A 27,888-nucleotide genomic window follows, 5' to 3' on the forward strand; every position below is an offset into this window, starting at 1 on the left:
ACAAAACTGAATCATTAACAGAGATCAACACTTCAAATCAATGAGCTTCATGAGCTTTGACTTGGCGTCGTGAACCTTCGTCAACATCAACGTACATTATACCGTACTGCAGTTGTGCAATCTTTCTCCGAAAGTTTGCATTCTTTCCTTTAATCTTATAATTGACATTGTGTTGAGGTCAACGATGACTTTTTCCATTACTTATCTTTACTAATCACTCGTGTGTGCGTTGCCTTATCCTTGTTTAACGGTTAAATGTCAGACCACCTGTATATAAGAGGATGCAAAGCTGTCTGTGGGCACTTTCGGAGTCTTCAGGTGAGTACACTGCAGGGTTCATCGCTCTACTGTTTTACTGTTGCAGTGATTCAGATTCGATGCTTCTGTGACGTGATCTGCTTAACTGAAGTTAATGTTCTTACACAGTTGATAGCAGAGCCGAGAACATGAAGTGGGTCTTTGTTGCGTGTGCCATGGTGGCACTGTCTGAGTGCCTGATCCAGTAAGTCCAGCTGAGCGTTCAAACATGTTCCTGCACCGGGTCTAACGCTTAGTTTACCTACAGACGTGCAGGATGTGGTGACATGGGATGGGAGTCAAGTGAAATATGGAAACAGAGTGACAGGATCCCAAAAAACAGACTTACCAGAGAGATTTTCTCTATATGTCTATATATATATATATATATATATATATATATATATATATATATATACAGGGTGCTTTATGTTTGATGTGTTTAGACTGTGCCTCAGATGTGCCCACGTTAAGTTTTAAAGCTGTAACGTTTAAGGAGACGGATTGTGTTCATATTTGCTTTGACATTGTTTGACTTTGTTTGACATGCATGGAGGCGGTTTGTATTGGTTCTTTCACACTCATTATGTTATTGATACTGTTTGTGGGCTGGCCACCTTTTGGTGCATGACGCTTTGAAAAATAAATTACTTAACTTCTTTAGCACCCTGAAATAACTGCAGACATGTGATGTTTGAATTAGCAGATTTCAGGCCTTCCTTCGTACTGGGCTCAAAAGTTAATATGAAAGGCAGCTAAGTGAGAATAATGTCTCCGTCATGTTTCCTCAAACACGTGTACCGAGAAGGGTAAATGTCAGGTCAGTAACCGTCTGACAAACAACATGTTTTAAGTTGCTCCCTTTGGTGAATCCTAGGGTCCCTCTGGAGAAGACTAAGACAGCCAGGGAGAACCTGGAGGAGCAGGGTCTGTGGGAGCAGTACAGACTCAAGTACCCGTACAACCCCATGGCCAAGTTCGACGAGCGCTTTGCCGTGGGCGACGAGGCCATGACCAACGATGCTGATGTGAGTAACAGCTGCTAAAGCTCAAACACATGAACTCTGACAAATGACTCGTTTTCGTCACAAATAATCCCATTGTCTCCTGTTCATCCCCAGCTGGCTTATTATGGAGTCATCTCCATTGGAAGTCCTCCTCAGTCCTTCAAGGTCGTGTTTGACACCGGCTCATCCAACCTGTGGGTGCCCTCCGTCTACTGCAGCAGTCCCGCCTGCAGTATGTACAACTATCAATGCATCACCTTGACTGACATCTATGAGAGTTAACACAGGATCACACAAGAGGCTGAGGCCTGTCAGCTGACCACAAGGTCCCTGAGGGAGCAAGGTGTCCATTCAGGATGATGAATGAAGGATGAATCCCAGGAGTGAGGATAGAGTGATCTCATATCATGAAGTTTTAGTGGCGAGTGTGGTTGAGATCAGGCGTCAAGAGTAAGAATATTTAGGGTTCTGGCGAACTGTTGGTCAAGGAGAGAAGAAGCTGAGATAATGAAAGGCTGTAGAGAAGGCAAGTCAGGCTCTGCAGGGAATGCAGACCCTAAAGATTAGGAGGGTTGGGGTCACAGTTGGGGTTACAGGTAGGATTGGTGCCTAATTATAACGATGGACAATGTTTAGTTGCACCGTCCCTATCTAATACATTTAAATGTAAATATCTGAGGCCTTGTGAACCTTTAAGGCCACATCAGAGGTCCTCACACAGCGTCTCATTAGCTGCTCCAGTGTCTAAAACAATGAAACCAAAGGTTCATATTCTCTGACCGTTTGCATACTTTGCTTTAGACTCTATGATAATAAATAAATAATAACAGCAACATTCATTAGTTTTTTTTCTGTACCTTCCTAGACAACCATGACAAGTTCAACCCTGGCACAAGCAGCAGCTACAAACACAACGGCGGTTCCCTCAAAATCCAATACGGTACCGGCAGCATGACCGGCTTCCTCGGATACGACACCGTCACGGTGAGAAGTAAACGCACACAGTAGCTCAATGACCTGGTGAATGAATGATGACTCACAGTTCCTACAAACTGTTTATTGTCTTGTCTCAACATGTTACATGTATAAAGGTAAACCAGTTTCTGTTACTGTGTCAGATTTATTGTTGCTTAACATTCCCTTAAATATCATTTTGAATCCCTGTACTGTCTTTGTCGTTAGGTGGGCGGGCTCGCTGTGCAGAACCAGATCTTCGGCATGAGCGAGACTGAGGCTCCCTTCATGCAGTACATGCGCGCTGACGGTATCCTGGGCCTGGCATACCCACGCCTGTCTGCCTCCGGCGCTACACCCGTCTTCGACAACATGATGAATGAGGGCCTGGTCAACCAGGACCTCTTCTCTGTGTACCTGAGCTCGTAAGGAACTTTGCAGTATCCTGGCCAGAGAACTACTTCTACTAATACTGTAATAGCAAGGGATTTCTAGAGAGTTTTTCAGTAAGTTCTCGCTTTCCTCCGTAGTGACACTCAGCAAGGCAGTGTGGTGACCTTCGGTGGTGTTGACTCCAACCACTACGATGGTCCCATCTCCTGGATCCCCCTCTCCAATGAGCTGTACTGGCAGATCACAGTGGACAGGTGAAGCCACAAATACAGCATCACAAGTCCCCCGAAATGTATCCAAAGCAACGGGATGTTGTTGGCAAAGTGTTGGATATCTGTTTGATGCAAGCTGTACTGTGTATTCCGTTCAGCGTCACTGTCAATGGTCAGGTTGTGGCTTGCAATGGCGGTTGCCAGGCTATCGTGGACACTGGCACGTCTCTGATTGTTGGACCTCAGAGCAGCATCAGCAACATCAATACTATGATTGGAGCTTCCAGCCAGAACGGAGACGTAAGTGCCAAATAAATACATAAAACTTACCTGAAAGCACCTGTAGAACCACACTTTAATACTCTTTTTAATCCTTTCCCTTTCACTGTCTTCTCTCTCTCCATCTGCAGTACATGGTCAACTGTAACAACATTGCCCAGATGCCAGATGTGACCTTCCACATCCACGGACAGGAATTCACCATCCCAGGCTCTGCTTACGTTCGTCAGGTAAGTCTCTCTGCTCACCTGCCACACGTAGTATTTTCTCACCTCACTGTACTTCCCTTCCACCTGAAACTCTTCTTCTAAATCCCCTCCCACAGTCTCAGTACTATGGCTGCCGTACCGGCTTCGGCAACGGAGGAGACAGCCTGTGGATCCTGGGCGACGTCTTCATCAGACAGTACTACTCCATCTTCAACAGAGCCCAGAACATGGTGGGTCTGGCCAAGGCTATTTAAGCAACCTGATGTCCCCCCCCTCCCAAGATCCTTGAAACAATCACATGTACATCTCAGTGTTGTGTAGGATTCACAAAATGCCTGAGACTCAAATCTTTTCCGTGTCCAAAAATGATTACATTTCCTCAAATTCAATAAAAAGAGTTCAATCTATTTGACTGGTGTTGTATTTAAGTGTGAAGCAAATAGACTGTAAACGCTAAGCTACAATAACATCTCTCCAATAAAGATGGCAACTACAAGCCTTAAATCATCCCATGTAAAGTTATCACCTCCTCCGGGCTACGTTTCTACATGTCAGATAACCGTGTATAATGCTGATTCCAGCCTGGGACCTTTGGTGCCTGTCATACCTTTCTCTCGCCCCCATTTCTACTCATCTGTCAAATAAAGGCGAAAATGACAAAAAAAAAATCTTTGAAAGAAATCTATCCATGCACATGTGTGTGTTGGGTACATGGAGCATTTTGCTCATGAACATAGCCTCCCTGGAGGAGCAATAACCTTTATTAATGGGATGATTTAATAATCCCAAATGCAATACAATTGTGTGCATCCTTAATGCCGTGCAACTATTCCTTTTCCGCACACAATCACTAATGGGTTTTGAGTTTAAAAGTATTTAAGGACAGTCGCACTTTGTCGTCCCACAAAGGCTCAAGTTGCAGAGGAAATCTAAACACTGGAGTTACAAAGATTTAAAACATAATGTTGATCATGCTATGCTGGATTTAAAGTAATGTCTTGATCGAATCTATAATATTTTCTCTTGAATAAATGTCTTAAGTTAAGTCTTTGGTGACAAGCAGAGATCTCTGGGAAGTGAGATCCTAAAACAAACTGCTCTTCTTGCTCATCGCTACAAATGTCGCCGAAGAGGACGAAACGGAGATCTTTGGAATGAGGAAGAACTTCATATAATCATCACCAAACATTCCTCATTCATTTCCTCATACTTACAGAAACTTGTACGACAGCAGGACACACACACGCCTCTCTCACCTCGGTGCTACGACAGCCTCCTAATTCAACATCAGATCTTTGTAAAGCTGTGAGGTAATAAAGAACTGACGGGAGGCCCACACTCACTTTGGCACAGTAAGTTGTTTTCCTCTTTGTTTGTGTTCTTTATTTTTTATGGCTACGATCTGTGTTGGTCGGAGACTGAGTGCTGACTTTGAGGTGTTTCATGTAGAGTTTGAGATGTCTGCAGAAAAGGGCAAAAGAGAAGTCACAAGCTACTGTGACTGGATGTCCCAACTGCCTCCTGACCTCCACAACGTTCCTCTCTTTAATCTGAGCATACCGGGTATGAAGCTGGAACATTGCACAGCACTTGGAAACATATAGATATGACACCTGTGTGTGTGTGTGTGTGTGTGTGTGTGTGTGTGTGTTTGATATTTCCTAGGAAGCCATGATTCAATGAGTTATGACTTGGACATCAACTCCTCTATAATTGAACCCGATGGACTGAAAAGATTGAGCAAGATTTACTGTGCACGTAAAATAGTGCACAAATGGGCGATGACTCAGGTAAATTCTGTTCAAGACTTTTAGATTTATTGTAGAGACGTTTGTTTTTCACCTTTGTGATGGCGTGTGATGCAGGAGGAGACCATCGCCAAGCAGCTGGACGCAGGAGTTCGATACTTCGACCTGAGGGTCGCACGCAAGGCCCATGACAGTGACCCCACGAGGCTTTTCTTTTATCACGGGCTGTACACGCGGACTGACGTGGAGGTAGATGTCAGAGATGTGAACATTGTGTATAAATCTATGAATATTTAGGAGCAAATCAATATTTGTGTCTCGTTTCGCTGTCGTCTGTTTGTCTGTTTCTCAGCAGGATTATGTAAACACCACCGGGAGAACACAGAGAGATTCATGGGGCGGAGACGCAAAACATTTTCACTTTCGTTAACATTAACAAGATAGGTCGTAAGGCGGGGAACGCTTCTTGTTTATTTTGTAGGCTTCCAGTATTTTTAGACGCTAGACTTTTATGCCAATAAATATAAAAATATACCTGAAACACTTATATAAAATAATATATAAAAGAAATATTAATTTAATTTTTGGTGTCTGAAGGGGGCAATAAGTGCAGTTAAAAGTGGACTGGTGAGCAGTGCTGTGTGTGGGGGGGGGGGGGGGGGGTACAATAGAAAAGATATCTTTATTTGTATTGAGGACTACTTTTCTGACAGACGGTTCTCAGGGTCATAGATGAGTGGGCAGAGAGGCACCGCAGAGAGATCCTCGTCCTGGCTTTATCCCACTTCAAAGGCTTTGATGAACACATTGAAGAGCGTCTCCACTGCCATCTTATCGGCTTCATCATCACCTTGTTTGGAGCCAAACTCCGTAAAAGGGTAACGTATCCTGAAACTTTCCATTTAGATCAAAATGTCAAACTTAACTTCAATAAGCAACTGTGGTTTTCAAATACAAAATGTTTTTCAAGGTATCACAGCAGGAGCCCTTTCCTACCCTGAAGAGCTGCTGGGACAAAGGCACACATGTCATAGTTTCATATGATTATCCGGCAAATCAGCACCCTGAAATATGGAGTAAAATACCGTATTACTATGGCAACAGCATGGACACCACGAAGGTTGAATCAGAACTTCGTCAGGTTTTGGAAACGAAAAGGCCTGCTCATTGTGAGTCCTCTGTTATAATAATATATATATAATATATATAATATAATATAATAATATAATATTCTGCTCCATGAAATGATTGCTCTCATTTGACCTGCAGGTTTCTTCGTGTGTGGCCTGAACCTGACGCTGCCGGAGGATGCCAGGATACTCAAGTACGTCCTCCTTCGCCTTTGTGACAACCTGGTCAACGTCATCGGGAGGAGTCTGCCGAGGCTCCTGCAGTGGGTGAAACAGCAAGCTGGCACAACCATGAACATTGTGGCCTCAGACGTGGTGACTCGGGACGACTTTGTCGCCACGATTGTCAAGCTCAATACTTCAAGATGTGTGAAAACATAGTGGGAACGTGTCTAATGTAGCTCTGTCTTTCTTAACTCTTGGGCCTCTGATGTCCCACATGTCTGTGTCAAATGCATTTTTGGTGATTTTACCCTTGAAAATGGCAGTTTGTCTTGTATATATATATATATATATATATATATATATATATATATATATATATATATATATATATTGTTGTGTAAGTTTTATACACATAAACAATTTCTCAATCGGCTGGACAATTGTAAAAACTACAATTAAAAAACAAAAGGTAAAGCCTGATATAACAAACACATGTTTTATGTCTGTGGGATCAATACTTGTGGTTTCATTAGATTTCAAAAAGGAACATTTGGGTCTAACTGTATTTTGGCTTCACAGTTTATTATAGACTTATTATTATAAGAGAAAAACAAATACAAAACAACCTTACACACACACATATTATTTAATACAGCCAATATGGTCACAAAAATGTCCCTAGTGAGGCACAAGGCTTAACAATAATTACTTTCTCCCTGCACAACACACACACACATTGGTGCGTTATTAGAAGAGCCAACACACACACACATTGGTGCGTTATTAGAAGAGCCAACACACACACACACATTGGTGCGTTATTAGAAAAGCCAACACACACACACATTGGTGCGTTATTAGAAGAGCCAACACACACACATTGGTGCGTTATTAGAAGAGCCAACACACACACACACATTGGTGCGTTATTAGAAGAGCCAACACACACATACATTGGTGCGTTATTAGAAGAGCCAACACACACACACATTGGTGCGTTATTAGAAGAGCCAACACACACTGATTGTTTTGAGCGTCTCGAACCTGTTGGCGCGCTCTCACGTGTCAACTCATGGTATTACAATAACATGTTTCGCTCATGCCTGGAAGTTGTGTGTGCTCTGTTTAAATCAAGTGGCTAACGCTAGCCTGTCAGTCACTAAACTACACACTTGGTGGATTAGGATGATAAGACTAGCATGGCGTCGCTCGGTGTCCAGAAATAGCCGCGTGGAGCCTGCACGCCTTCTGACTGCAGCTGTGTTGGCAGCGGACAGTCCACCACAGCACTCCGGGGGTAACATTAGGTGTTTCAGACACTTTCCCCACCCACCAAGCGACAGGGCACCGCGCCACCACCATCCCCAGCCGGCCTACCACCTCAGGTAAAGCCACCGAGGCTAATAGGTTGCTAACGCTAGATGTGCGTTACTTTGAGAAGTTGCAGCAAACATGTCTGATTTAGCAACCATATGAATGGCACGCCAAATGTTGATAAGTGATATGTTGCTTGCTGATTGGTAGTTGCTGACGATTGTGGACATGCTTTGGACGAATAGAAGAGTTGCGCGAAACTCCATTAGAAAATCATACAATTTAATATTCCCTTAACATTAACTATTACTAAGAGACATGCCTATGTGAGAAAACACATTTAACGAAAGTCCAAATGCCTTGTTTCTTAATTCGGCTTGTACATAAGACACCAATCAGCAGTTTCTTCTAATGATCTATCCGCTTTTCTATCTGATTTGACAGGTACCGCTAACGGTAAACATCGAAGCTAGCCTTTCGGATTACATGTAAACAATTCTTCTCGATATGTGTCAATGTGTCAAAGCTATTTCAGCCGAATTTTAAGACAAGGTCTAATCTATCGGAAACTGTGTTATGTCATGTTTTCCGAGGCATGAGCCGACGCATATAAGCAAAGCCCCCTTAAATGGGGTAATATTCAAATGGAATTTGGCATGACTGTCCTTTGGCTAACGGCTACAGTCCTTGACAGCTGCTGCAGCTGTAGACTGGTGCACACTTCTATAATATCAGCTAGCTGGTAGCGTGATAACACTTCGTTTTAATAGTATGCATGCTGGTTAAATCAGCTAATGTTTTAATTGTATTAGCAGGAACAGCAGCAAGCGTAGCTTACTAATAACATTAGTCAGCGATGGCCAAACATGTCCATGTTACTGTCCGAGTAAGGAAACATGCATACATGCACGACCCTGTGACTAGAACACCTACACACCTGTGCTTTCCCTGCTATGACGAGCTGAAATCTGTCATACACAAGAGCTGTTCACTACTTTATTAGTGCATTGACCTTATGGACACGTCCTTTCTCAGCGTTTCAATCAATGACAGAAATGAATCTTACTAATACAGTTATTATGGGGTGTTATATATTTACTAGCATAGAGACTGTTGATGAAAAAGGACAGTCGGTGTCATTCATAAAACAACATGTCCATTCATGCAGAGGTATTAAAGCAACAAGATAAGCCTTTAAAACAATCAGATTTTGTTTCATTTTCGCCAAAATTGTACGTTTGTGTGTCCAGTTCAATTGTCTTTCTGAGCATGGCGTCAGGGGGGGAAGGCACGTCGCCCGCCCCTCACAAACACAGCAACAGGTTGGCCATGGAGAGGTCGCCCTACCTGCTGCAACATGCACACAACCCTGTTGACTGGTGAGTGCCTCTGAACTACACGTACACACACATTCCCGAAAGCTAATATAATGTCACATATAACCTAATGTCACGTTTGTTTAGGTATCCATGGGGACAAGATGCTTTTGATAAAGCAAAGAGTGAAGACAAACCGATCTTTTTGTCAGGTATCAGCCCCGCCACACGTGTAAATCATACCTCTGATATTAGAGGTCCACTGATTAACATATTTCTTATATATTAAATCAAAAAATACACACTCCCTTAATTAGTTTGGTGTTCAGTTCCAGATTTAAATATGTATTTAATGATCTATTACTACATTTATCCAGTTTGTAAAAGAGTCAAATATTGTTCGCTCGACCTCATTCTGATCTGATATGACGGGAAACATCATCGCTCCCTCTTCACGTGGTGTCACACTGACTCTGTAGCTGAGCTTGTACTGGACACGTGCTTCCTGTGAATCCCCCTCCCTCTCTGACCATCAGTGGGCTACTCAACGTGCCATTGGTGCCACGTTATGGAGAGAGAGTCTTTCGAAGATGAGGACATTGGCAAAATCCTAAGTGACAACTTCGTCTGCGTCAAAGTAGACCGAGAAGAGAGACCTGACGTGGACAAGGTCTACATGACCTTTGTCCAGGTGTGTGTGCACGTGTGCTTCCACTTCTCCTCTCCTTTAGTCTCCCTCTGCTGATACTCTCATGACCTTTGGTTGCTTCTGTCTACAGGCGACCAATGGAGGCGGAGGCTGGCCCATGAGTGTGTGGCTGACCCCTGACCTTCGACCTTTCATTGGAGGCACCTACTTCCCTCCTGTGGATCATGCGAGAAGACCTGGGCTCAAAACAGTTCTCACCAGAATCATGGAACAGGTGAAACTTCCTGTGTTTGACCCATTTAAACAATACATTTCATGAGATGTGTGATTATCTCTGGGGAAGATGGGACGTCACCGCTGCAGAGGGCAAAATACATCCATCAACCAGTGCATGCTCACTTTGTCATCCCCACGCATGACTTCTGACCCTCAGTGGCAGAATAACCGCCCTGCGTTGGAGTCCAATGGAGAGAGGATCCTTGAAGCTCTGAAGAAAGGCACGGCTGTCGCTGCAAACCCAGGAGAGAGTCCTCCACTGGCTCCAGCTGTTGCTGATCGCTGCCTCCAGCAGCTGGCACATTCCTACGAGGAGGAGTACGGTGGCTTCAGAGAAGCTCCCAAGTTCCCCACACCAGGTAGACTCCGCATGAACCCCCGGTGGACATGTTGCAGACCTGCAGCCCTGCTCGTCTGACTCTTCATCTGTCTCTGCCTCCACAGTGAACCTGATGTTCCTCATGTCCTACTGGTCTGTGAATCGCTCCACCTCAGAGGGCGTCGAGGCTCTTCAGATGGCCCTGCACACGCTCCGCATGATGGCGCTGGGAGGCATCCACGACCACGTGGCTCAGGTGGAATTCTAAAGCGATTTGACTTGTTTCTGCAGACGTCTCTTTGTATAACAATAATGTTTTGTGTTCTTTCAGCTCAGATGTGCTTTGAGAGATTTATGTTGTCCGATATAATATAGTTCATTTGAGTGTTCGTGTCAGAAAGTATCTACTGCATCTCTTTATGTCCCTTTCCTGCAGGGCTTTCATCGTTACTCCACAGACTCCTCCTGGCATGTTCCCCACTTTGAAAAGATGTTGTATGACCAGGCTCAGCTGGCTGTAGCCTACATAACTGCCTCCCAGGTGTGTGTGTGTGTGTGTGTGTGTGTGTGTGTGTGTGTGTGTGTGTGTGTGTGTGTGTGTGTGTGTGTGTGTGTGTGTGTGTGTGTGGTGTGTGTGTGTGTGTGTGACAGTCTCAGTATCTGCTGTATGTGTGTGTGTGTGTGTGACAGTCTCAGTATCTGCTGTGTGTGTGTGTGTGTGTGACAGTCTCAGTATCTGCTGTGTGTGTGTGTGTGTGTGTGTGTGTGTGTGTGTGTGTGTGTGTGTGTGTGTGTGTGTGTGTGTGTGTGTGTGTGTGTGTGTGTGTGTGTGTGTGTGACAGCTCAGTGTGTGTGTGTGTGTGTGTGACAGTCTCAGTATCTGCTGTGTGTGTGTGTGTGTGTGACAGTCTCAGTATCTGCTGTATGTGTGTGTGTGTGTGTGACAGTCTCAGTATCTGCTGTGTGTGTGTGTGTGTGTGACAGTCTCAGTATCTGCTGTGTGTGTGTGTGTGTGTGTGTGTGTGTGTGTGTGTGTGTGTGTGTGTGTGTGTGTGTAACATGTTTCTGCTGTTGCAGGTATCCGGTGAGCAGCTCTTTGCAGATGTGGCTAAAGACATACTGCTGTACGTCTCCAGGGACCTGAGTGACGAGGTGAATCAGCTGTGTGTGTATGTGTGTGTGTGTGTGTGTGTGTGTGTGTGTGTGTGTGTGTGGGGGGGGGGGGGGGTGTGTGGGGGTGTTACTGGTGTCCTCACTGGTTATTATGCTGAAGCAAGATCTTAAAGTTATGATAATGTTATGATTTCACTAAAGGTTTGTGTTGGTGTTAATGTAGAGTTTGGAATCACATGTTGACAAGTCATTAAGAACACAGCACTATAAACTGCTGACAAAGCACCAACATTAACTGTGAATCCCACCAGGAGATTATAAGTGTGTGTGTGTGTGTGTGTGTGTGTGTTGGTCCACCCTTGAGGGTAAGAGGTGGGACCCCGCTGTCAAACAGCCTCTTAAAGCCCCCGCTCCTCTTGATTAATGAGTCGACAGCAGCCAACGGGCAACACAATTGAAATCGCACTCGTTGCAATTATTCCCTAAGATTTATTATGTAATTATACGCTAATGAATTAACATCACAAAGGTCATTTACTGCAGGCGGTATCTCCTCTCACCTGTGAAGGTTCACGCTCACATTACACATACTCAGGTGCATTGATTGATTCCTGCCACACTCGTCCTGAGACGTCGTGTCTACAGTTCTCAGAGGGTTAATTGGTTAATTGGTTAATTGGTTAATTGGTTAAATGGTTAATTTGTTAATTGATCAGTGTCAGATTTGCAGGTTTTAACTTTAGTTTTTGATAATTTGAGCTGTTTGGTGCCAGTCAGTCCAGTAATGAAGACACATAGACTAATAGTTTTAAAGGGTTAGTTCACACTAAAGTCACACAGTAACAAACACATAACGCTAACTGTTTGTACCTCGCCAGTCCTGTAGTTCTCTGAAGTCACCGGCCGTTGAGTGACATCTCTCCCTCTCCTTCCACCTCCTCCCTTTGTGTCTATTCCCTGAAACAGTCCGGAGGCTTCTACAGTGCCGAGGACGCAGACTCCGTCCCCGCGTCGGGGGGCCCAGAGAAGCGCGAAGGGGCTTTCTGCGTCTGGACAGCCTCAGAAGTTCGGGAGCTGTTTCCAGATGTGGTGGAGGGCGCCACTGGAGCTGCCACACAGGCGGACATCTTCATGCACCACTACGGAGTCAAGGAGCCGGGCAATGTCCCTCCAGAACAGGTCCTTCACATGTTGTCACCACTGCAGCTTTGCTTGCTCTGCAAATAGAGACGAAATATCCACATGACAAATAAGTCCAATAAAAGTAATGCACGAGGCTTAATCATTCTATCTCCTTGCGACAGCATGATAAGGTGTCAACGCCCATGAAAGCTTTAACGTGCAGTCAGCACGAGTTCACAGCCTCTTACCCGCTGCACTGTTTGTTGCCAGGACCCCCACGGGGAGCTGCAGGGCCAGAATGTGCTGATCGTGCGTTACTCAGTGGAGTTAACGGCTGCTCGCTTTGGCATCGGCGTTGAGAAAGTCGACGAGCTGCTGGCCTCCGCCAGGACCAGCATGGCGGGAGTGAGGGAGAGTCGGCCACGCCCACATCTGGACACCAAGATGTTGGCCTCCTGGAACGGTAAAGTCTGGATGAGTCACAGTTCAGGGTTAGTGTTGCACGCTGTTTATCGTTTTATAGGCACTCTGGCTTCTTCGCCTCGGGGAGGATCGCTGCTCATGCAAAACAAGGCGTGAGAGTAATAAACGTGGTCGCTTGTGGTAATAATTGACGATGTTTGATGATTATGGAACATTAGTGTGCATGTAAACATGGTCATTATGTACACGTGTAGAAAAGCTCAGTGTACTGCGACACAATCAACTTACCAACAGAGCACTGTTACTTCACGTAGCTGGTGATGCTCTGCGTGTGTAGGAGGATGCACATGTAAATACACACCTGCAGCCTCCTCAGGTGCAGGAAGCGTGAAGAGCTTGTGCTTCACAATGCAGTGATGGATGCTGACGTGTAACACAATGTGTGTTTGCTCGTTACCACCTCATCACATCTTGTGCTTTGATGTTTCACACGAAGATGTCTGCGTGACTCATACATACATTCAGTAGATCTCCACCTCACAGGTGCGCCCTCCTTTAGTGAAGGTAACAATAACTGAACAGTGATGGAGCGCCGTCATCACCACAGTTAAGAAAGGATTTAACATTTAAATATCAAACACATTAAAAAGCAACGTTCCTGCAGCACACTGGTGCCAGCTGTGCAAACATTTATTAATCTGAGCTTTCACAAGAACACTTTTTATAAACTGTTTGTATTTAAATATACTTCATGATCAGAGAGAGTCTCATCCTGAAGCACACGAGGACATTAAAGCTTCTGTCTTTCAAACAGCTGCTCACACTGTTTATCCTTCTGTGACACATGTACACACAATCATAACACACAATCATAACACACACATTTATACACACAATCATAACACACAATCATAACACACACATTTATACACACAATCATAACACACAATCATAACACACACATTTATACACACAATCATAACACACACATTTATACACACAATCATAACACACAATCATAACACACACATTTATACACACAATCATAACACACAATCATAACACACAATCATAACACACACATTTATACACACAATCATAACACACAATCATAACACACACAATCATAACACACACATTTATACACACAATCATAACACACATTTATACACACAATCATAACACACAATCATAACACACACATTTATACACACAATCATAACACACAATCATAACACACACAATCATAACACACACATTTATACACACAATCATAACACACACATTTATACACACAATCATAACACACAATCATAACACACAATCATAACACACACAATCATAACACACACATTTATACACACAATCATAACACACATTTATACACACAATCATAACACACAATCATAACACACAATCATAACACACAATCATAACACACACATTTATACACACAATCATAACACACAATCATAACACACACATTTATACACACAATCATAACACACACAATCATAACACACATTTATACACACAATCATAACACACACATTTATACACACAATCATAACACACATTAATACACACAATCATAACACACAATCATAACACACAATCATTAACACACACACATTTATACACACAATTATTAAAACACATTCATTAATACACACATATTTACACACACACATATGTTCAGCAGTGTGACGGTGTGTGTAGATTATTATAGAGGTGCCAGTTGTCACTTTCCTTTAGTGTGATGCCAGTTTGGACAGTCCTCAACATTGCTTGTCCAGCACATTGTCTCAGATGTGATTAATTACAAGAACACACACACACACACACACACACACACACACACACACACACACACACACACACACACACACACAGCTCCCAGGGCAGACGTCTCATGACAGAGTGTGTTAGTGAGGTAATGAGGCTCTGCGATCCCGAGATCTTTCCAATTAGACGCAAGACTCTCCGTCTCCTCTCTGATGAAGAAGCCCCTCCATTACTCACCTGTCCTCCGCCGCGCTGCACTTTGAAGACCAGCTGTGCTCTCGCCAGGCTTTGATTCGCTACATGAAAGAGTGAAGGGAAAGAGGGAGGAAGGAACGGAGAGAGAGAAGGGAGGGATGTTCAAAGAGTGAAGAATAACTAAGCTGGGACTGTTGCACCTCCGCGCAGTGAGGACACCATGTTTTTAATGCCGAGCGAATGTCATCTTCCACCGTCATCTTCATCACCGCGTCTTCTTCCTCTTCAGGTCTGATGCTGTCGGCCTATGCCGGCGTCGGAGCCGTGCTGGGGGACGAGGCCTTGCTGGAGAGGGCGGTCCGGGCTGCCGGCTTCCTCAAGGAGCACCTGTGGGACGCAGAGCGACAGACCATCCTCAGATGCTGTTACCGTGGAGACGAGATGGAGGTGCAACAGATGTAAGAGACTGTGTGTGTGTGTGTGTGTGTGTGTGAGAGAGATAGAAACCTGTATACATCATCTAGTTCTGGTGAATATCAGTGAAATAATGTTGTAGAGCATCAGAATCCTGCACGCTGTCGATCACACGTCAGCGTATTCGTCAGATGAAGGTCTGGTCTTCATAAGATAAACATACAACCAACGTTGTTATGCCTCCACGCCAGCGACAGCAGAGTCCAAAGGCATTGTGGGTTGTCTGTCCGAGGATGAACTGATTAGCTTCTGTTGGCCAAAGGTCAAAGGTCACTGTGAATTGTCCAACAGCATAAAATAAAGAGCGTCTGAAAACGGGGAAGTTGGCGGCGCCTCTCGCAGTGACACAGTGATGCTTTGATACACATCACTCTTAAGCACTAAGACAATATTCCCTTTTATTACCGGAGCAATAAGCAGTCGTACTGTGCCAGCATGACGAACTGTTTATTCACAAACAGGAAACGAGGCTATTGGCTCAAATCTGGTTATGGCAGGAAATCAGAGAACATGTTGACATGCAGTAACCTGGTTACTGTGAAACTGCATTTTCCCTTCACAAGTCAGGAATGAGATCTGTCGTCGAGCCTCAAGACAAGATTGACCTTTTCAAACGGTTTAAAGATGCCTGTGGTCGTGGGACAGCTTCCTGCTCATCGTGTGCGTTTGAATTCTAGCCGAGGATCAACTAAGAAGACTCGCTTTGACCTCGTTTCTACTAGTTTCTAGGTTTCTCCTGCAGAAAGCTGCATTAACAACATTTAGTTTAGTTTATATGCACGTATACACATATCTAAAGGAGACAGTAAGAATATCAGTAGTCCTACAATAGAAAGTGTAAGTTAATGTGCATTACAATGAGTGTTTTGAAGAACTATAATACAGATGTTGTTCCAAAGACCTCTTTAATTCAATAACGATGAAGGGAAGTCCGACAATCCGGAAGATAGAAGTCGTGTCTTGTGGAATATGAGACTCAGACAGAAAGGAAACAGAAGTCCGGTCCACACAACCGACAATAACACAAACTCACCGATGGACTGAGAAACGTTCTCCAAGCATCACAACATAAACACACACACACACACACACACACACACACACACACAGCGGCTTGTTGCGTGTGCACCGCCGCTCCAGGTGTCCTCGTTCTGTTGGCCGGCCCCGTGCCCCAGTGGGAAATGCCACCGACTCAGCAGGAAAATGTGCCAGGAGAGCCACAACATGCAGGAGGAAATGCATACGAGTTTAAACGCATGCCGGAACAGGAACACCGCGTCTGTCTCGTCCATAACAATTCAGGATGTTTGCAGCATTGAGAATTCTTATCGAGGACATGTTCAGAAGCCTGGTTTAGATTCCACTGATGGGGAAACCACTCTGTCACGCCAGCAGACATATGGCTCGCAGACTTAATGCACCAGGAGGCCGTAGATGTTCTGCCCGGCACTGGAGACGGAGAGACTCACTGGTGCAGCCTTCAGGGACCAGAGGAAGACTGATCCTACGTGACATTGACTTGATCTGTTTGTGCACACTTGTAACGTTTCCAGTAAAAGGTCATGACTGTTAGAAAAGTATTCCTAATAACACCACGAAGTCAGGATCCAATTCAAATAAAAGGGTTTAATCTATATTCTTGCAAGAAGGAGCCGAGTTTTTATTTCATACAATGGATGATCAAAACTCACACATAATAAAAGGTTTGTGAAGTCTGCTGTGCTGCTCAGAGAAGCAACTGTCCCATCCATTCTAAAGACAGGAAGCCATGAAGAGCTTCCAGGTCGTGGGGGTTTACAGCAAACACAGATGTAATAATCAACTCAGGTCCCAGACGTGCTAATTCCCTAGACTGAGGTTCGCCTCCTGTCCCCTGCTGTGCTTAACACTCAGTATTACAATCAGTATTATAATCAGTATTTCCTGTATTTTCCTGACTCGTGGCTGTGCATGGAGGCATCGTCATGTGGAAACAGGAAGTCATTTCCTAAACGCACTGATGTAGCTTTAAGATTTTCCTTTTTAATTGGAAGTAAACGGCTCCAAGCCAAAAATACACCAAACACACTTTTGGCAATATCGTGTGTGAATGAGCTAAAGGACGACATTGTGGAAAAACATTAGTTTGTTGGTTTCTAAAGGAAAAGTCCGTCCGTCCGTCCGTCCATCCGTCCATCCATCCGTCTGTCCGTCCATCCATCCGTCTGTCCGTCCGTCCATCCGTCTGTCCGTCCATCCATCCTCCATCCGTCCATCCATCCGTCCATCCATCCGTCCGTCCGTCCGTCCGTCCATCCATCCGTCTGTCCATCCATCCGTCTGTCCGTCCATCCATCCATCCGTCCATCCATCCGTCCATCCATCCGTCCATCCGTCTGTCCGTCCATCCATCCGTCTGTCCGTCCATCCATCCATCCGTCCATCCATCCGTCCATCCGTCTGTCCGTCCATCCATCCGTCTGTCCGTCCATCCGTCCGTCCGTCCGTCCGTCCGTCCGTCCATCCATCATCTACCTCTTATCTGGGGTCGGGTCGCGGGGGCAGCAGCTCCAGTAAGGAACCCCAAACTTCCCTTCTTCGGGCCACATCCTCCAGCTCTGACTGGGGGGTCCCAAGGCATTCCCAGTGAGGAGATATAATCTCTCCACCGAGTCCTGGGTCTTCCCCGGGGTCTCCTCCCAGCTGTACCTGGGGAGGCGCCCAGGTGGCTCCTCACTAGATGAACCACCTCAACTGGCTCCTTTCAACGCAAACTCTAAAGGTTGTCAGTGAAATGTGTCTTCCTGTTTCTTTCTCTCTCCCATCATCTTTACATGTATGATGTTATTTAACATAAAGGGACAGCGTAACAGTTCTGTAGCTCGAGCAAGCATATTCAATTATTCACAGTAAAGCTGATTTGGAGTCGATGTTTGTGCGTGACCCATAGCCCCCCGGTAGGTTTCTCCCTCCCTGAGTTATTGTGGGTTTAGTGAGGATCATTCTGAAAGTATTGTTCTAAACCTGAGCGATGCAGGATGATACGAGAGGCCGACGAGCCATTTCATCTTCGCTCTCCGGGGAAATGACTCATTTCACACGCACGGTCGGAGGCGTGAAGGAAAAGGCTTTTACATTTCTGTGTTTGTGTGTCAGCGAGGCCCTCTAGAGGATTTGTCTCAGGTTGGCGGGAGTCACCTCCGCAGGATGACACGCTGCAGCGTGATAGACTGTGTGTGTGTGTGTGTGTGTGTGTGTGTGTGTGTGTGTGTGTGTGTGTGTGTGTGTGTGTGTGTGTGTGTGTGTGTGTGTGTGTGTGTGTGTGTGTGTGTGTGTGTGTGTGTGTGTGTGTGTGAGAGCAGGAAACACAGATTTCATTGGAACACAATAAAGTTAAAGATAACTTATTTTGATTGTGGTCCTCTTCCCAAGAACAGATAAGATTTTGCTCTGAATCTCTAAAACTGGAAATTGTAGGAGGGGAGGTGGGGGGGGGGGGGGGCAATACATCCTATTAAACACTAATGGCAGAGAGGTGGTAACATTGAGACGGACTGATTGCAAAGTGGAATAGAGTAAGTTTATATGACACGTGAGCTGTAGGAGGATCCAGCTGTGAAACGCAGTAACACCCCCGTGTACAAATACTCCGTCAGCAGTCCTGCGTTAAGAATGACTTCAGTCGTGAGGAAGATCTAAGGACTCAAACATCATCAATAAGGAGATGCACAGTGTGCAGGATCTTATATCAACCTTTTCAATATTCTTCTGTTACTTTGTGTTTTATTTGTTCAATTATTTAACGGGTAGATTTGCTTGAGTGAGAGAAGGTCCTGTTTTATTTAGAAACATGTTTGTTTATTATTTATTATTGTTCTTAGAAATAATTCTCCATCTCAGGAAATGTACTTCGTAGCTGTCCACCACTGGGGGGCACCCTGACGCTGGAGGAGGGGGGGGGGGGCTTACTGTAACCACATTTGTCTAATTACTGAGCTGCTTCACTTGAAACTTGAAAGAGCGTTCACACAGTTGTGTAAACGTCTCTCGTGAGATTACTCTGCTGTGTGTCGTGACGTCGCCTCGTACCGTCACATGTTCCTTCAGGCTCTTCTGTGTCGACAGAACCCGAGCTGAACTGGTTCAACAACGTTAACCCATCTCAAGTGTTTCGCACTGTCAGTACATCTTTAATGGAACTCGCTCTTCTCCCACTTTACCTTCCCTCCTCCCGCTGTGTTCTCCAGATCTCCGCCCATCTCTGGCTTCTTGGATGACTACGCCTTCATCATTTGCGGCTTGCTGGACCTGTACGAGGCCTCGCTGCAGACGGAGTGGTTGCAGTGGGCAGAGGAGCTGCAGCTCAGGCAGGACGTGCTGTTCTGGGACGACCAGGACGGAGGCTACTTCTGCAGCGACCCCACTGACGCCTCCATCCTGCTGCAACTCAAAAAAGGTTGAGAGATGGATACGTTGATGTATGACTAGATATCACCAGTCGTTAATACCCTGCCCCTTTGTGTCGTAGACCTTAACGCCATGATTTGAGAGTCCAAATCTGTTCAGTCATCGTCAGAAGTTGCGTCATTCAGAGTTGAAATTCGTGGTGAGCGCCTGTTGTCCTGACAACACTGACAGCGTTGAATCCAAAATGGAGGAAAGGTTATTGTAGTCAATGTGCACCATCAATAATAAACATCATAATGCGTCTGTATAACTTTAAAGTATGTAGGTATCAATGTGTATAAACAGTAACTGCTGTATTCATGTCTTATTCAGATGACCTTATTCTAAGTGTTGATGGAGCAGCTACGACGTTAGCGCAGCCCGGATCGAGCCAAACTCCATTCGGAAAACAAGCATTTTAAAAGTTTGTTGCTCGTCTTCTCGCGGTCAGACCTGACAAAGCATCAAGTCAGACTTTTTACAAATCAGCATCATGATGCAGTTATATCGGCATTCTGTAGATCCGTTTTATTTCAATTCAATTACAGTTAAATCTGTTGATTTGGGTTCATAACACTGTAGTAAGCCAGAAACATTCACCTCTCGTTTGGAGTGAACACGGCATCAGAGTCTAGCTAGTGACTCACAGCTTTGAGCTAAATGCTAAAGTCACCATGCTAAGTGGCTAACCATATTAATGCTGAAACGCAGATCTTTAGCAGGTCTAACGTTCACCGTGTTCACCAGCATGTACAGTACAGCGAAGACTGTTGGGGAAGTCATAAGTTATGCAGGGGTCAGTCATTAACCAACGCTTTGGCCAAATTGAAACTTTAATGGATTACGAACGCTATTCTAATTCCTCCTGTGGGGGACGATGAATGTTTGGGCTGTCCATCAAATAGCTGTCGAGACATTTGGCTCAAAACTGAAAATATCACCAATTGTTGGGATGTTTGAGTCTGGACCAGAGTCGTGGCCGACAGACCAACACTTCCATCCAGCTGTAGAAAATAAACAGGTGTTGGTGCTGCTGCTGCTGCCGGTGGCTCTAATGGGCTGAGAGGTTCAGGGGAGGGTTGACGGACAGGTGAAGGATTAACGGCACTACTGGAGCATACGGACAAGTTCGAGGATGGGTGATTCAGACAGATGAGTAAATGCAGAGCATCAGGTCCGCTGACCGTTTGTTGATATACAAACATTGCCACAATCTGGTCACACGGATTTAAAAGGGAATAAATCGGGTGACATCATCCATTCATGTCTTCATGCATCTGTTTATCTCCTGCATGTATCTGTCACCTCATCGATTGATCCAGAACTTAACAAGATGGAGGCTTCCTCTGTGGTATCTCTGCCACTTCCACTCTGTTGCTACACTTAAACCAGGACGGACAGGAGGATAAAGAGGCGAGCGCAGAGGAACATAGACCTCCAGTGAAGTGTAGCCGTCTCTCACTCAAGTTGAACGTCTCCAACATGAAAGCACTCAAAGACGGATGCTCGGCTTCTTCAGATTCTTCTACTTTGATCACCTGTCAGATCTGTCTCCATTGTGACTCGTGGAACATGGGCCTTTGACGGAATGAAACAGCAACACAGTGGGAAGCTGCCTCTTCTCGTCTAACCTGCATCTTCACTCCATCCTGGATCTTTCTTCCTTTTTATCCACCTTGACTTTATAGTTATAAGAATTAATATGAATGAGATCTCACCTTTCAGCATATTGTAATTCATGTGGTTTGACTTGTGCTCCTCTTCTTGGTGTTCAAGCTTGTGACGGGAGAAGTCCGACCACATGTCATTCATAGAGAGGACGTTCCTATTGGCCTGCTCGGCAGCATGTCCCGTTAAATGTTAATGACTGAACGGTCTTTACAGGCTTACAAGTGTGCAAAGACAACAGGACAGTAACTGATGGGACGGCCTCAGGATCACAGTCACGTGTGCTCATGTGTGCTGGGAGGGGCGGAGAGGGCAGAATGAGGGCAGTCCCGTCAAATTCTGCCTTTTTTTAATTTCTTCAGAAAGCCGCCTCCCACTTACACAATATTCTGAAAGGTTATTATGGAATTGTTTCCCAATGACGCCAAAAGATCTCCGCCCAGCGTTTACCTGCAGACACGACCGTATGACATTCCCAAAGCTAAACGACCTTTTAAGAACGTGTTTGACCTTGATGTTCATGGCTGCTGGCAGTCCAGAGAAGCGAACACCTTGTGGACTCGCAGATCTAATCGGGCCAAAGCTTCCCATCTGGATCCAGTTGTTCTGTTTCTTTTAGTTTCTCTCTCTCTGACAGTATTCTGCTTCTCCCACTCGTGTTTCTATTCTTATTCTCCCGTCGTTTCTACTCAGCTTAATCTCTTTCTCATGATACATAATGCATTATGTGCTGACAATCGGCTGGTGTTTTCTCTTTTCTTGCTCTTAAAGGACTCACTTTTTGGCTTCTCGGTCTCTGCAAAATGAAGCTACACACACACACACACACACACACACACACACACACACTCTATGACAGATAGCTTGGTGCAAATAGTTCAGACAGGAGCAGCGTACCACAGATGGGCGGAGGAAAAGCTAATAGTTATTCTTGTTAGGAACTGTTGACAGATCGGAGATGATGGCTGTGTGTGTGTGTGTGTGTGTGTGTGTGTGTGTGTGTGGGAAGGCCTGTCACCGTGTGCCGTCACACCTGCATCTGTGTGTGTTTATCAGACCTGACGTGTGAGAGGTTTCTCATCTGAGAGTATTGACTGTGCCATTATGGTGGCGGCGCTCTGTAGGTTTGAAGCCCATTAGTGACGCTCCAGCCTCTGCGGCGTGGACGCCTGTCCCATCAGTGTAGCCTGTCACGGCAAGACGGATTACCCCGCCACTCTGCACTTTACTGCCCTGCCACACTGCTCTGTGTGTAGCTCTGTGTGTGTTTGGGTTGAGGAGTGAGGTTGAAATGATCTACAATATCTGTTTGGCAACGCATTTTACTTTTATTTGAAAAAATCAGTCGTGTTTGTTAAAATGCAGAAGAGTTCCCATTTCACAAAAGTGTGTGTGTGTGTGTGTGTGTGTGAGTGTGTATGACCTCTTTCCATGTATTTCTTTAAGAAAAGGGATATGTGGAAAGTCTCGCTCACTCAACCTCTCTGTATTTACTGTGTGTGTGTGTGTGTGTGTGTGTGTTTGTGGAAGCTTCCTTGGGGCTGTTAGAGCTAAAACATACTGCTGGATAAAATCAAATCATTTCTCCCGTTCAGTCATGCATGCATATGGTGTTTTCAGTGTAAAACAGACGTGTGTGTGTGTGTGTGTGTGTGTGTGTGTATGTGTGGGTGTGGAGGGTTATCTTTGCTATTATTAGCTTTTGACCTACAATTGCAGTTTGACTTAAAAGCGGCATGTGTCAGCTAACATCTCGAAAGTCACACACACACACACACACACACACACACACACACACACACACACACACACACACACACACACACACACACACACACACACACACACACACACACACACACACGACACGGTCATCCGAGCACTGAGAGAAGCAGACGTGCAGCGAGGTCACAGGTTATGAGAAGATCACCTCCAGACTCTCATTGGACACTGTTAACAGATAAGGACCAATCACTTAACAGGGTGAAGTCATGAGGTCACCTGTGAGTCCCATCACACACTGACACTGTCGTGTACTGGGGGGACATCATGTGAAGATGGAAGTTAAACAGTGTGACGATTAAAGCTGGAGGGCAGGACTTTTAAATAAACGTACGTTACTTCTAAGCCCTTGCACAGCGAGTGTCCTGCTTGTATTTCACAGCATGCAGGAGTTGTGGTGTTACATAGTGGACCATGTAGCAGCACAAACATGAGGTGTGGCCAAGAGAGGAGCATAGACCGGAGCCTAAGACTATAACTGTAGAAGCCTTATTAAAGTGTGTGTGTGTGTGTCTCAGATCAGGACGGAGCGGAGCCCAGTGCTAACTCAGTGTCTGCCTCCAACCTCCTGCGTCTGTCCCACTACACCGGGAGACAGGAGTGGCTCCAGAGGTCCCAACAGCTGCTGGCAGCCTTCTCCGACCGCCTCTCCAGGGTCCCCATAGCGCTGCCGGAAATGGTCCAAGCTCTCATGGCCCATCACTACACACTCAAACAGGTCAGTCTTTCCACTCACAAGCTCACCTGTACTGATGGCTACCTGCTAGTTTAGGCACCAGCTTTACTTTGTGCTCCTCAAGCGTTGACCTGGCTCTGAGCCGAAACTCAGTTTCATGTCTGAAAGCAAGAGTTTCTGCTTGCCTGACGAATAGTGCGAGAACAATAGAGAGTCTGTTGTACAATTACCAAGAAGAAGGAAGCCGAACGCCTCAACAAGAGGCTGGTGAGACAATGAACGTCCCCATATCTGCTGACTCACTGCTATTCTCAGCGGCCAGGCTCTGAAGGGAAACGGCATCAGTGCTCTATGAACACTATGTTCCTGTAACAGCAAGAACACACGTTCCAGGAAGGTTTTAATATATACCATATATTATTACTGTAGGTCTGGAATATATCAAAGTCCATCACTTTACTTACACTCCTGATCATTGTTCATAAACAAGCGTCTTATAAACGCTATAAAATACACAAAGGTGAACTTTAGTTACAGAATCAAAGCAGCATGGTACTATACAGAGACACTGAGCCCCCCCCCCTACAGAGGAGCAGGACAGATTATAGATCAGCCTCTTGTTGTGTCTCTTTGTAGAGATTTTGAGCCTCTTTTAGGTTGTTTTGTTTCTTTGTAGTTTTATGTTTCTTTGTAGTTGTTTAAGTTTCTTTGTAGTTGTTTTGTGTTTCTTTGTAGTTGTTTTAAGTTTCTTTGTAGTTGTTTTGTGTTTCTTTGTAGTTGTTTTGTGTTTCTTTGTAGTTGTTTTATGCTTCTTTGTAGTTGTTTTAAGTTTCTTTGTAGTTGTTTTAAGTTTCTTTGTAGTTGTTTTATGCTTCTTTGTAGTTGTTTTAAGTTTCTTTGTAGTTGTTTTAAGTTTCTTTGTAGTTGTTTTAAGTTTCTTTGTAGTTGTTTTGTGTTTATTTGTAGTTGTTTTATGCTTCTTTGTAGTTGTTTTATGCTTCTTTGTAGTTGTTTTAAGTTTCTTTGTAGTTGTTTTAAGTTTCTTTGTAGTTGTTTTAAGTTTCTTTGTAGTTGTTTTAAGTTTCTTTGTAGTTGTTTTAAGTTTCTTTGTAGTTGTTTTGTGTTTATTTGTAGTTGTTTTATGCTTCTTTGTAGTTGTTTTAAGTTTCTTTGTAGTTGTTTTAAGTTTCTTTGTAGTTGTTTTGTGTTTCTTTGTAGTTGTTTTGTGTTTCTTTGTAGTTGTTTTATGCTTCTTTGTAGTTGTTTTATGCTTCTTTGTAGTTGTTTTATGCTTCTTTGTAGTTGTTTTAAGTTTCTTTGTAGTTGTTTTAAGTTTCTTTGTAGTTGTTTTATGCTTCTTTGTAGTTGTTTTGTGTTTCTTTGTAGTTGTTTTAAGTTTCTTTGTAGTTGTTTTAAGTTTCTTTGTAGTTGTTTTGTGTTTCTTTGTAGTTGTTTTATGCTTCTTTGTAGTTGTTTTAAGTTTCTTTGTAGTTGTTTTATGCTTCTTTGTAGTTGTTTTATGCTTCTTTGTAGTTGTTTTAAGTTTCTTTGTAGTTGTTTTAAGTTTCTTTGTAGTTGTTTTGTGTTTCTTTTTTCTTTTATGTTTTTTTTGTTGTTTTATGTTTCTTTGTAGTTGTTTTACGTTTCTTTGTAGTTTTAAGTTTCTTTGTAGTTGTTTTAAGTTTCTTTGTGGTTGTTTTGAGTCTCTTCCTGGTTGTTTTGAGTCTCTTCCTGGTTGTTTTGAGTCTCTTCCTGGTTGTTTTGAGTCTTTTCCTGGTTGTTTTGAGTCTCTTCCTGGTTGGTACTTGTCTCTTTGAGGGATATTTTGTAGGTGAAGGCCAGAGGGGCTTCTGACCCGAGCCTGTGACCTGTTCAGTAACTCTGTTTGGATAACATCCACTTGTAAATGAGTAAGATGTAGTTTTCATAGGTCGTCAGAGGACACTGGCTTAATCCCAATATCTTTTTTCCAGCCGTTAAGAGTTTAATGAGTTATGTGAGCGTTACAGCCTCAGTTAAATAATCAGTTTTGAAATCGTAACCTTCTCAGTCAGCCTGAAACCAGAATAACAGCAAAGCACAGCAGGAGTTACCCCGAAGTTTCTCCACCCTCAGAAAACTTTTAGCATGAAGGCATGTGCTGTACAATCAGAGACACAGAAGCGACTGATAGTTGGCCCTCTGTCGCTCTCACTGACCTGCGGAGGATGAGTCGAGGGTAACGAGCTCCCGGTGACGCGGGGTGAGGCATTCCCCGAGAAGACAGCTGCCTCCCTCGTTACTGCTACAAATACAGTACTGACCCATCACTTCCTCCTGCTGTCAGATCTCACCTTTCCCCTCTTATTTCACTCTATTCATACTCCTTCATCTCGTTATCTCTCTGTCCTCGTCCATCATATCCTCCCTCCCCTCACCGTCCTCCACTTGTGTTTTTTAGATCGTGATCTGTGGCCAGAGAGACGCCGCAGATACCACAAGTCTTCTAGCAGCAGTCAACTCCCTGTTTCTACCACACAAGGTGAGTGATGGTCATCAGTACACACACACACACACACACACACACACAGATGCAGAGATGCAGAGAAGGACTAGGCTAGAACAATGCCCCAGGTGTTGGCTGGTTGAAGTGCGGCTCTCTAAAGGTCAGCCTAAACTGCTCCTCTTCCTCTTCCTCTCCTCTCCTCTCATCTCCTCTTCCCTCCTCTCCTCTTCCTCTCTTCTCCTCTTCCTCTCCTCTCCTCTCCCCTCCCTCCTCTTCCATCCTCTCCTCTTCCCCTCCTCTCCTCTCCTCTCCTCTTCCTCCCTATCTATCTATCGCTCTCCTCTTCCGTTCTCTCCTTTTCCATCCTCTCCTCTTCCCCTCCTCTCCTCTCCTCTTCCTCCCTCTCTATCTATCTATCTGTCTATCTCTCTCCTCTTCCGTTCTCTCCTCCTCTTCCCCTCCTCTCCTCTCCTCTTCCTCCCTCTCTATCTATCTATCTATCTATCTCTCTCCTCTTCCGTTCTCTCCTCTTCCCCTCCTCTCCTCTCCTCTCCTCTTCCTCCCTCTCTATCTATCTATCTCTCTATCTATCTATCCATCTATCTCTCTCCTCTTCCGTTCTCCTCCTCATGTCCTCTTCCGTTCTCTCCTCTGTGCAGATGAAGAGTTTCTTTGTGTGTGTGCGTCTCCCGGCCCTCTCAAAGGCTGTTTGTTATGAGTTGGACAGCTGTCACTCTGAGTCAGACTGACGTTCAGGCTTCATGTTGATTTTTCCTCGAGCAACATTTCTCCCAAGTTTCAGCCTCAAACTGAAAGAGAAGTCTGTGGTTCTCGTCAGCGAGCGTGAGCAAGTTAAAGGAATATCTTCATGTTTCGGAAATGGTCTTATTTTGCTTTTCTTGCCGTGAGTTAAATAAAAAGATGGATATCACTCTCATGTCTGTGTGTGAAGTGAAGAGCAGCTTAGCTTAGCGTAAAGTGTGGAAGCAGGACTCCTGGCCAAGAAATAGTCCCGCCCGTAACCCCTCGTAAAAGCTTCTCTTTTAAAACAAAACAAAAAAAGATTTGTTGTCCGGATTAAACAGACGGAGTATCGGACAGAGCTCTCAGCGTTTACAAGCGCTCAGCTAAGCTAACTATCATCTCATGTAACTGTAAGAGAATATAAGTGCATCTTCTGAAGCGGATGAACTACTTTGATGCTGAATAGTTTCCTCATTCTGAACGCTACTACTTCTGTTTATTTCACCAGCTGCAAACCAAATGAGATCAGTATATTAAAGTAGTGATTGTAATAAACACACACACACACACACACACACACACACACACACACACTATAAATGCACTTCCAGGTGTCATGTGTGACCTGCAGTTACACTAGTATTGTAAATATTTGGGGGTTAACACTGCGTTCGTCGTCTTCAGTCTAACTAACGTAATCCATTATATTTAATAAGGTTCCAGCCGGA

The 27,888-nt window shown here is 44.6% G+C and overlaps 3 protein-coding genes across 4 annotated transcripts in view; all 3 read left to right on the forward strand.

Moving 5' to 3' along the window:
• Nucleotides 1-446: 446 nt before the first annotated feature.
• On the forward strand, nucleotides 447-3,694 carry LOC115024450 (pepsin A-like). The gene is made up of 9 exons (XM_029455999.1): nucleotides 447-502; nucleotides 1,175-1,325; nucleotides 1,419-1,536; nucleotides 2,170-2,288; nucleotides 2,487-2,683; nucleotides 2,789-2,905; nucleotides 3,022-3,163; nucleotides 3,274-3,372; nucleotides 3,468-3,694. Exons 1-9 carry the CDS (start codon nucleotides 447-449, stop codon nucleotides 3,603-3,605), a joined length of 1,137 nt encoding a protein of 378 aa, XP_029311859.1. The 3' UTR covers nucleotides 3,606-3,694.
• Nucleotides 3,695-4,808: 1,114 nt separating this feature from the next.
• LOC115024902 (PI-PLC X domain-containing protein 1-like) lies at nucleotides 4,809-6,610 on the forward strand. Its single transcript, XM_029456767.1, has 6 exons — nucleotides 4,809-4,914; nucleotides 5,017-5,141; nucleotides 5,217-5,348; nucleotides 5,813-5,977; nucleotides 6,082-6,268; nucleotides 6,369-6,610. The coding sequence occupies exons 1-6, from the start codon at nucleotides 4,809-4,811 to the stop codon at nucleotides 6,608-6,610; spliced, it is 957 nt and encodes a 318-aa protein (XP_029312627.1).
• A 780-nt stretch (nucleotides 6,611-7,390) lies between these two features.
• spata20 (spermatogenesis associated 20) overlaps nucleotides 7,391-27,888 on the forward strand; it is a 30,173-nt gene continuing 9,675 nt past the window's right edge. The window contains exons 1-16 of one of the 2 annotated variants that reach the window (XM_029456792.1): nucleotides 7,391-7,779; nucleotides 8,959-9,087; nucleotides 9,172-9,236; nucleotides 9,561-9,715; nucleotides 9,804-9,947; nucleotides 10,107-10,308; nucleotides 10,394-10,524; nucleotides 10,705-10,809; nucleotides 11,346-11,420; nucleotides 12,348-12,560; nucleotides 12,774-12,966; nucleotides 15,196-15,364; nucleotides 19,607-19,815; nucleotides 23,774-23,973; nucleotides 26,372-26,452; nucleotides 27,877-27,888. The exon at nucleotides 27,877-27,888 is cut by the window's right edge and continues 186 nt beyond it. In XM_029456792.1, the coding sequence (XP_029312652.1) occupies nucleotides 7,580-7,779; nucleotides 8,959-9,087; nucleotides 9,172-9,236; nucleotides 9,561-9,715; nucleotides 9,804-9,947; nucleotides 10,107-10,308; nucleotides 10,394-10,524; nucleotides 10,705-10,809; nucleotides 11,346-11,420; nucleotides 12,348-12,560; nucleotides 12,774-12,966; nucleotides 15,196-15,364; nucleotides 19,607-19,815; nucleotides 23,774-23,973; nucleotides 26,372-26,452; nucleotides 27,877-27,888 (2,283 nt within the window). In that variant the 5' untranslated portion in view covers nucleotides 7,391-7,579. The remainder of the gene's footprint in view (nucleotides 7,780-8,958; nucleotides 9,088-9,171; nucleotides 9,237-9,560; nucleotides 9,716-9,803; nucleotides 9,948-10,106; nucleotides 10,309-10,393; nucleotides 10,525-10,704; nucleotides 10,810-11,345; nucleotides 11,421-12,347; nucleotides 12,561-12,773; nucleotides 12,967-15,195; nucleotides 15,365-19,606; nucleotides 19,816-23,773; nucleotides 23,974-26,371; nucleotides 26,453-27,876) is intronic. The other variant, XM_029456791.1, reaches the window with a different exon arrangement.

Source organism: Cottoperca gobio, chromosome 19 (assembly GCF_900634415.1).
Source record: "Cottoperca gobio chromosome 19, fCotGob3.1, whole genome shotgun sequence".
In the NCBI taxonomy this organism is placed as follows: Eukaryota; Metazoa; Chordata; class Actinopteri; order Perciformes; family Bovichtidae; genus Cottoperca; species Cottoperca gobio.

Bases quoted from the DNA above. Each gene is read 5' to 3' on its own strand.
- LOC115024450 (XM_029455999.1), top strand. From the start codon at position 447: ATGAAGTGGGTCTTTGTTGCGTGTGCCATGGTGGCACTGTCTGAGTGC. The intron at 1,537-2,169 runs GTATGTACAACT...GTACCTTCCTAG, and splicing joins CTGCAGCAGTCCCGCCTGCA to ACAACCATGACAAGTTCAAC. The intron at 2,906-3,021 runs GTGAAGCCACAA...TATTCCGTTCAG, and splicing joins TGGCAGATCACAGTGGACAG to CGTCACTGTCAATGGTCAGG.
- LOC115024902 (XM_029456767.1), top strand. From the start codon at position 4,809: ATGTCTGCAGAAAAGGGCAAAAGAGAAGTCACAAGCTACTGTGACTGG. The intron at 5,142-5,216 runs GTAAATTCTGTT...CGTGTGATGCAG, and splicing joins ACAAATGGGCGATGACTCAG to GAGGAGACCATCGCCAAGCA. The intron at 5,349-5,812 runs GTAGATGTCAGA...CTTTTCTGACAG, and splicing joins ACACGCGGACTGACGTGGAG to ACGGTTCTCAGGGTCATAGA.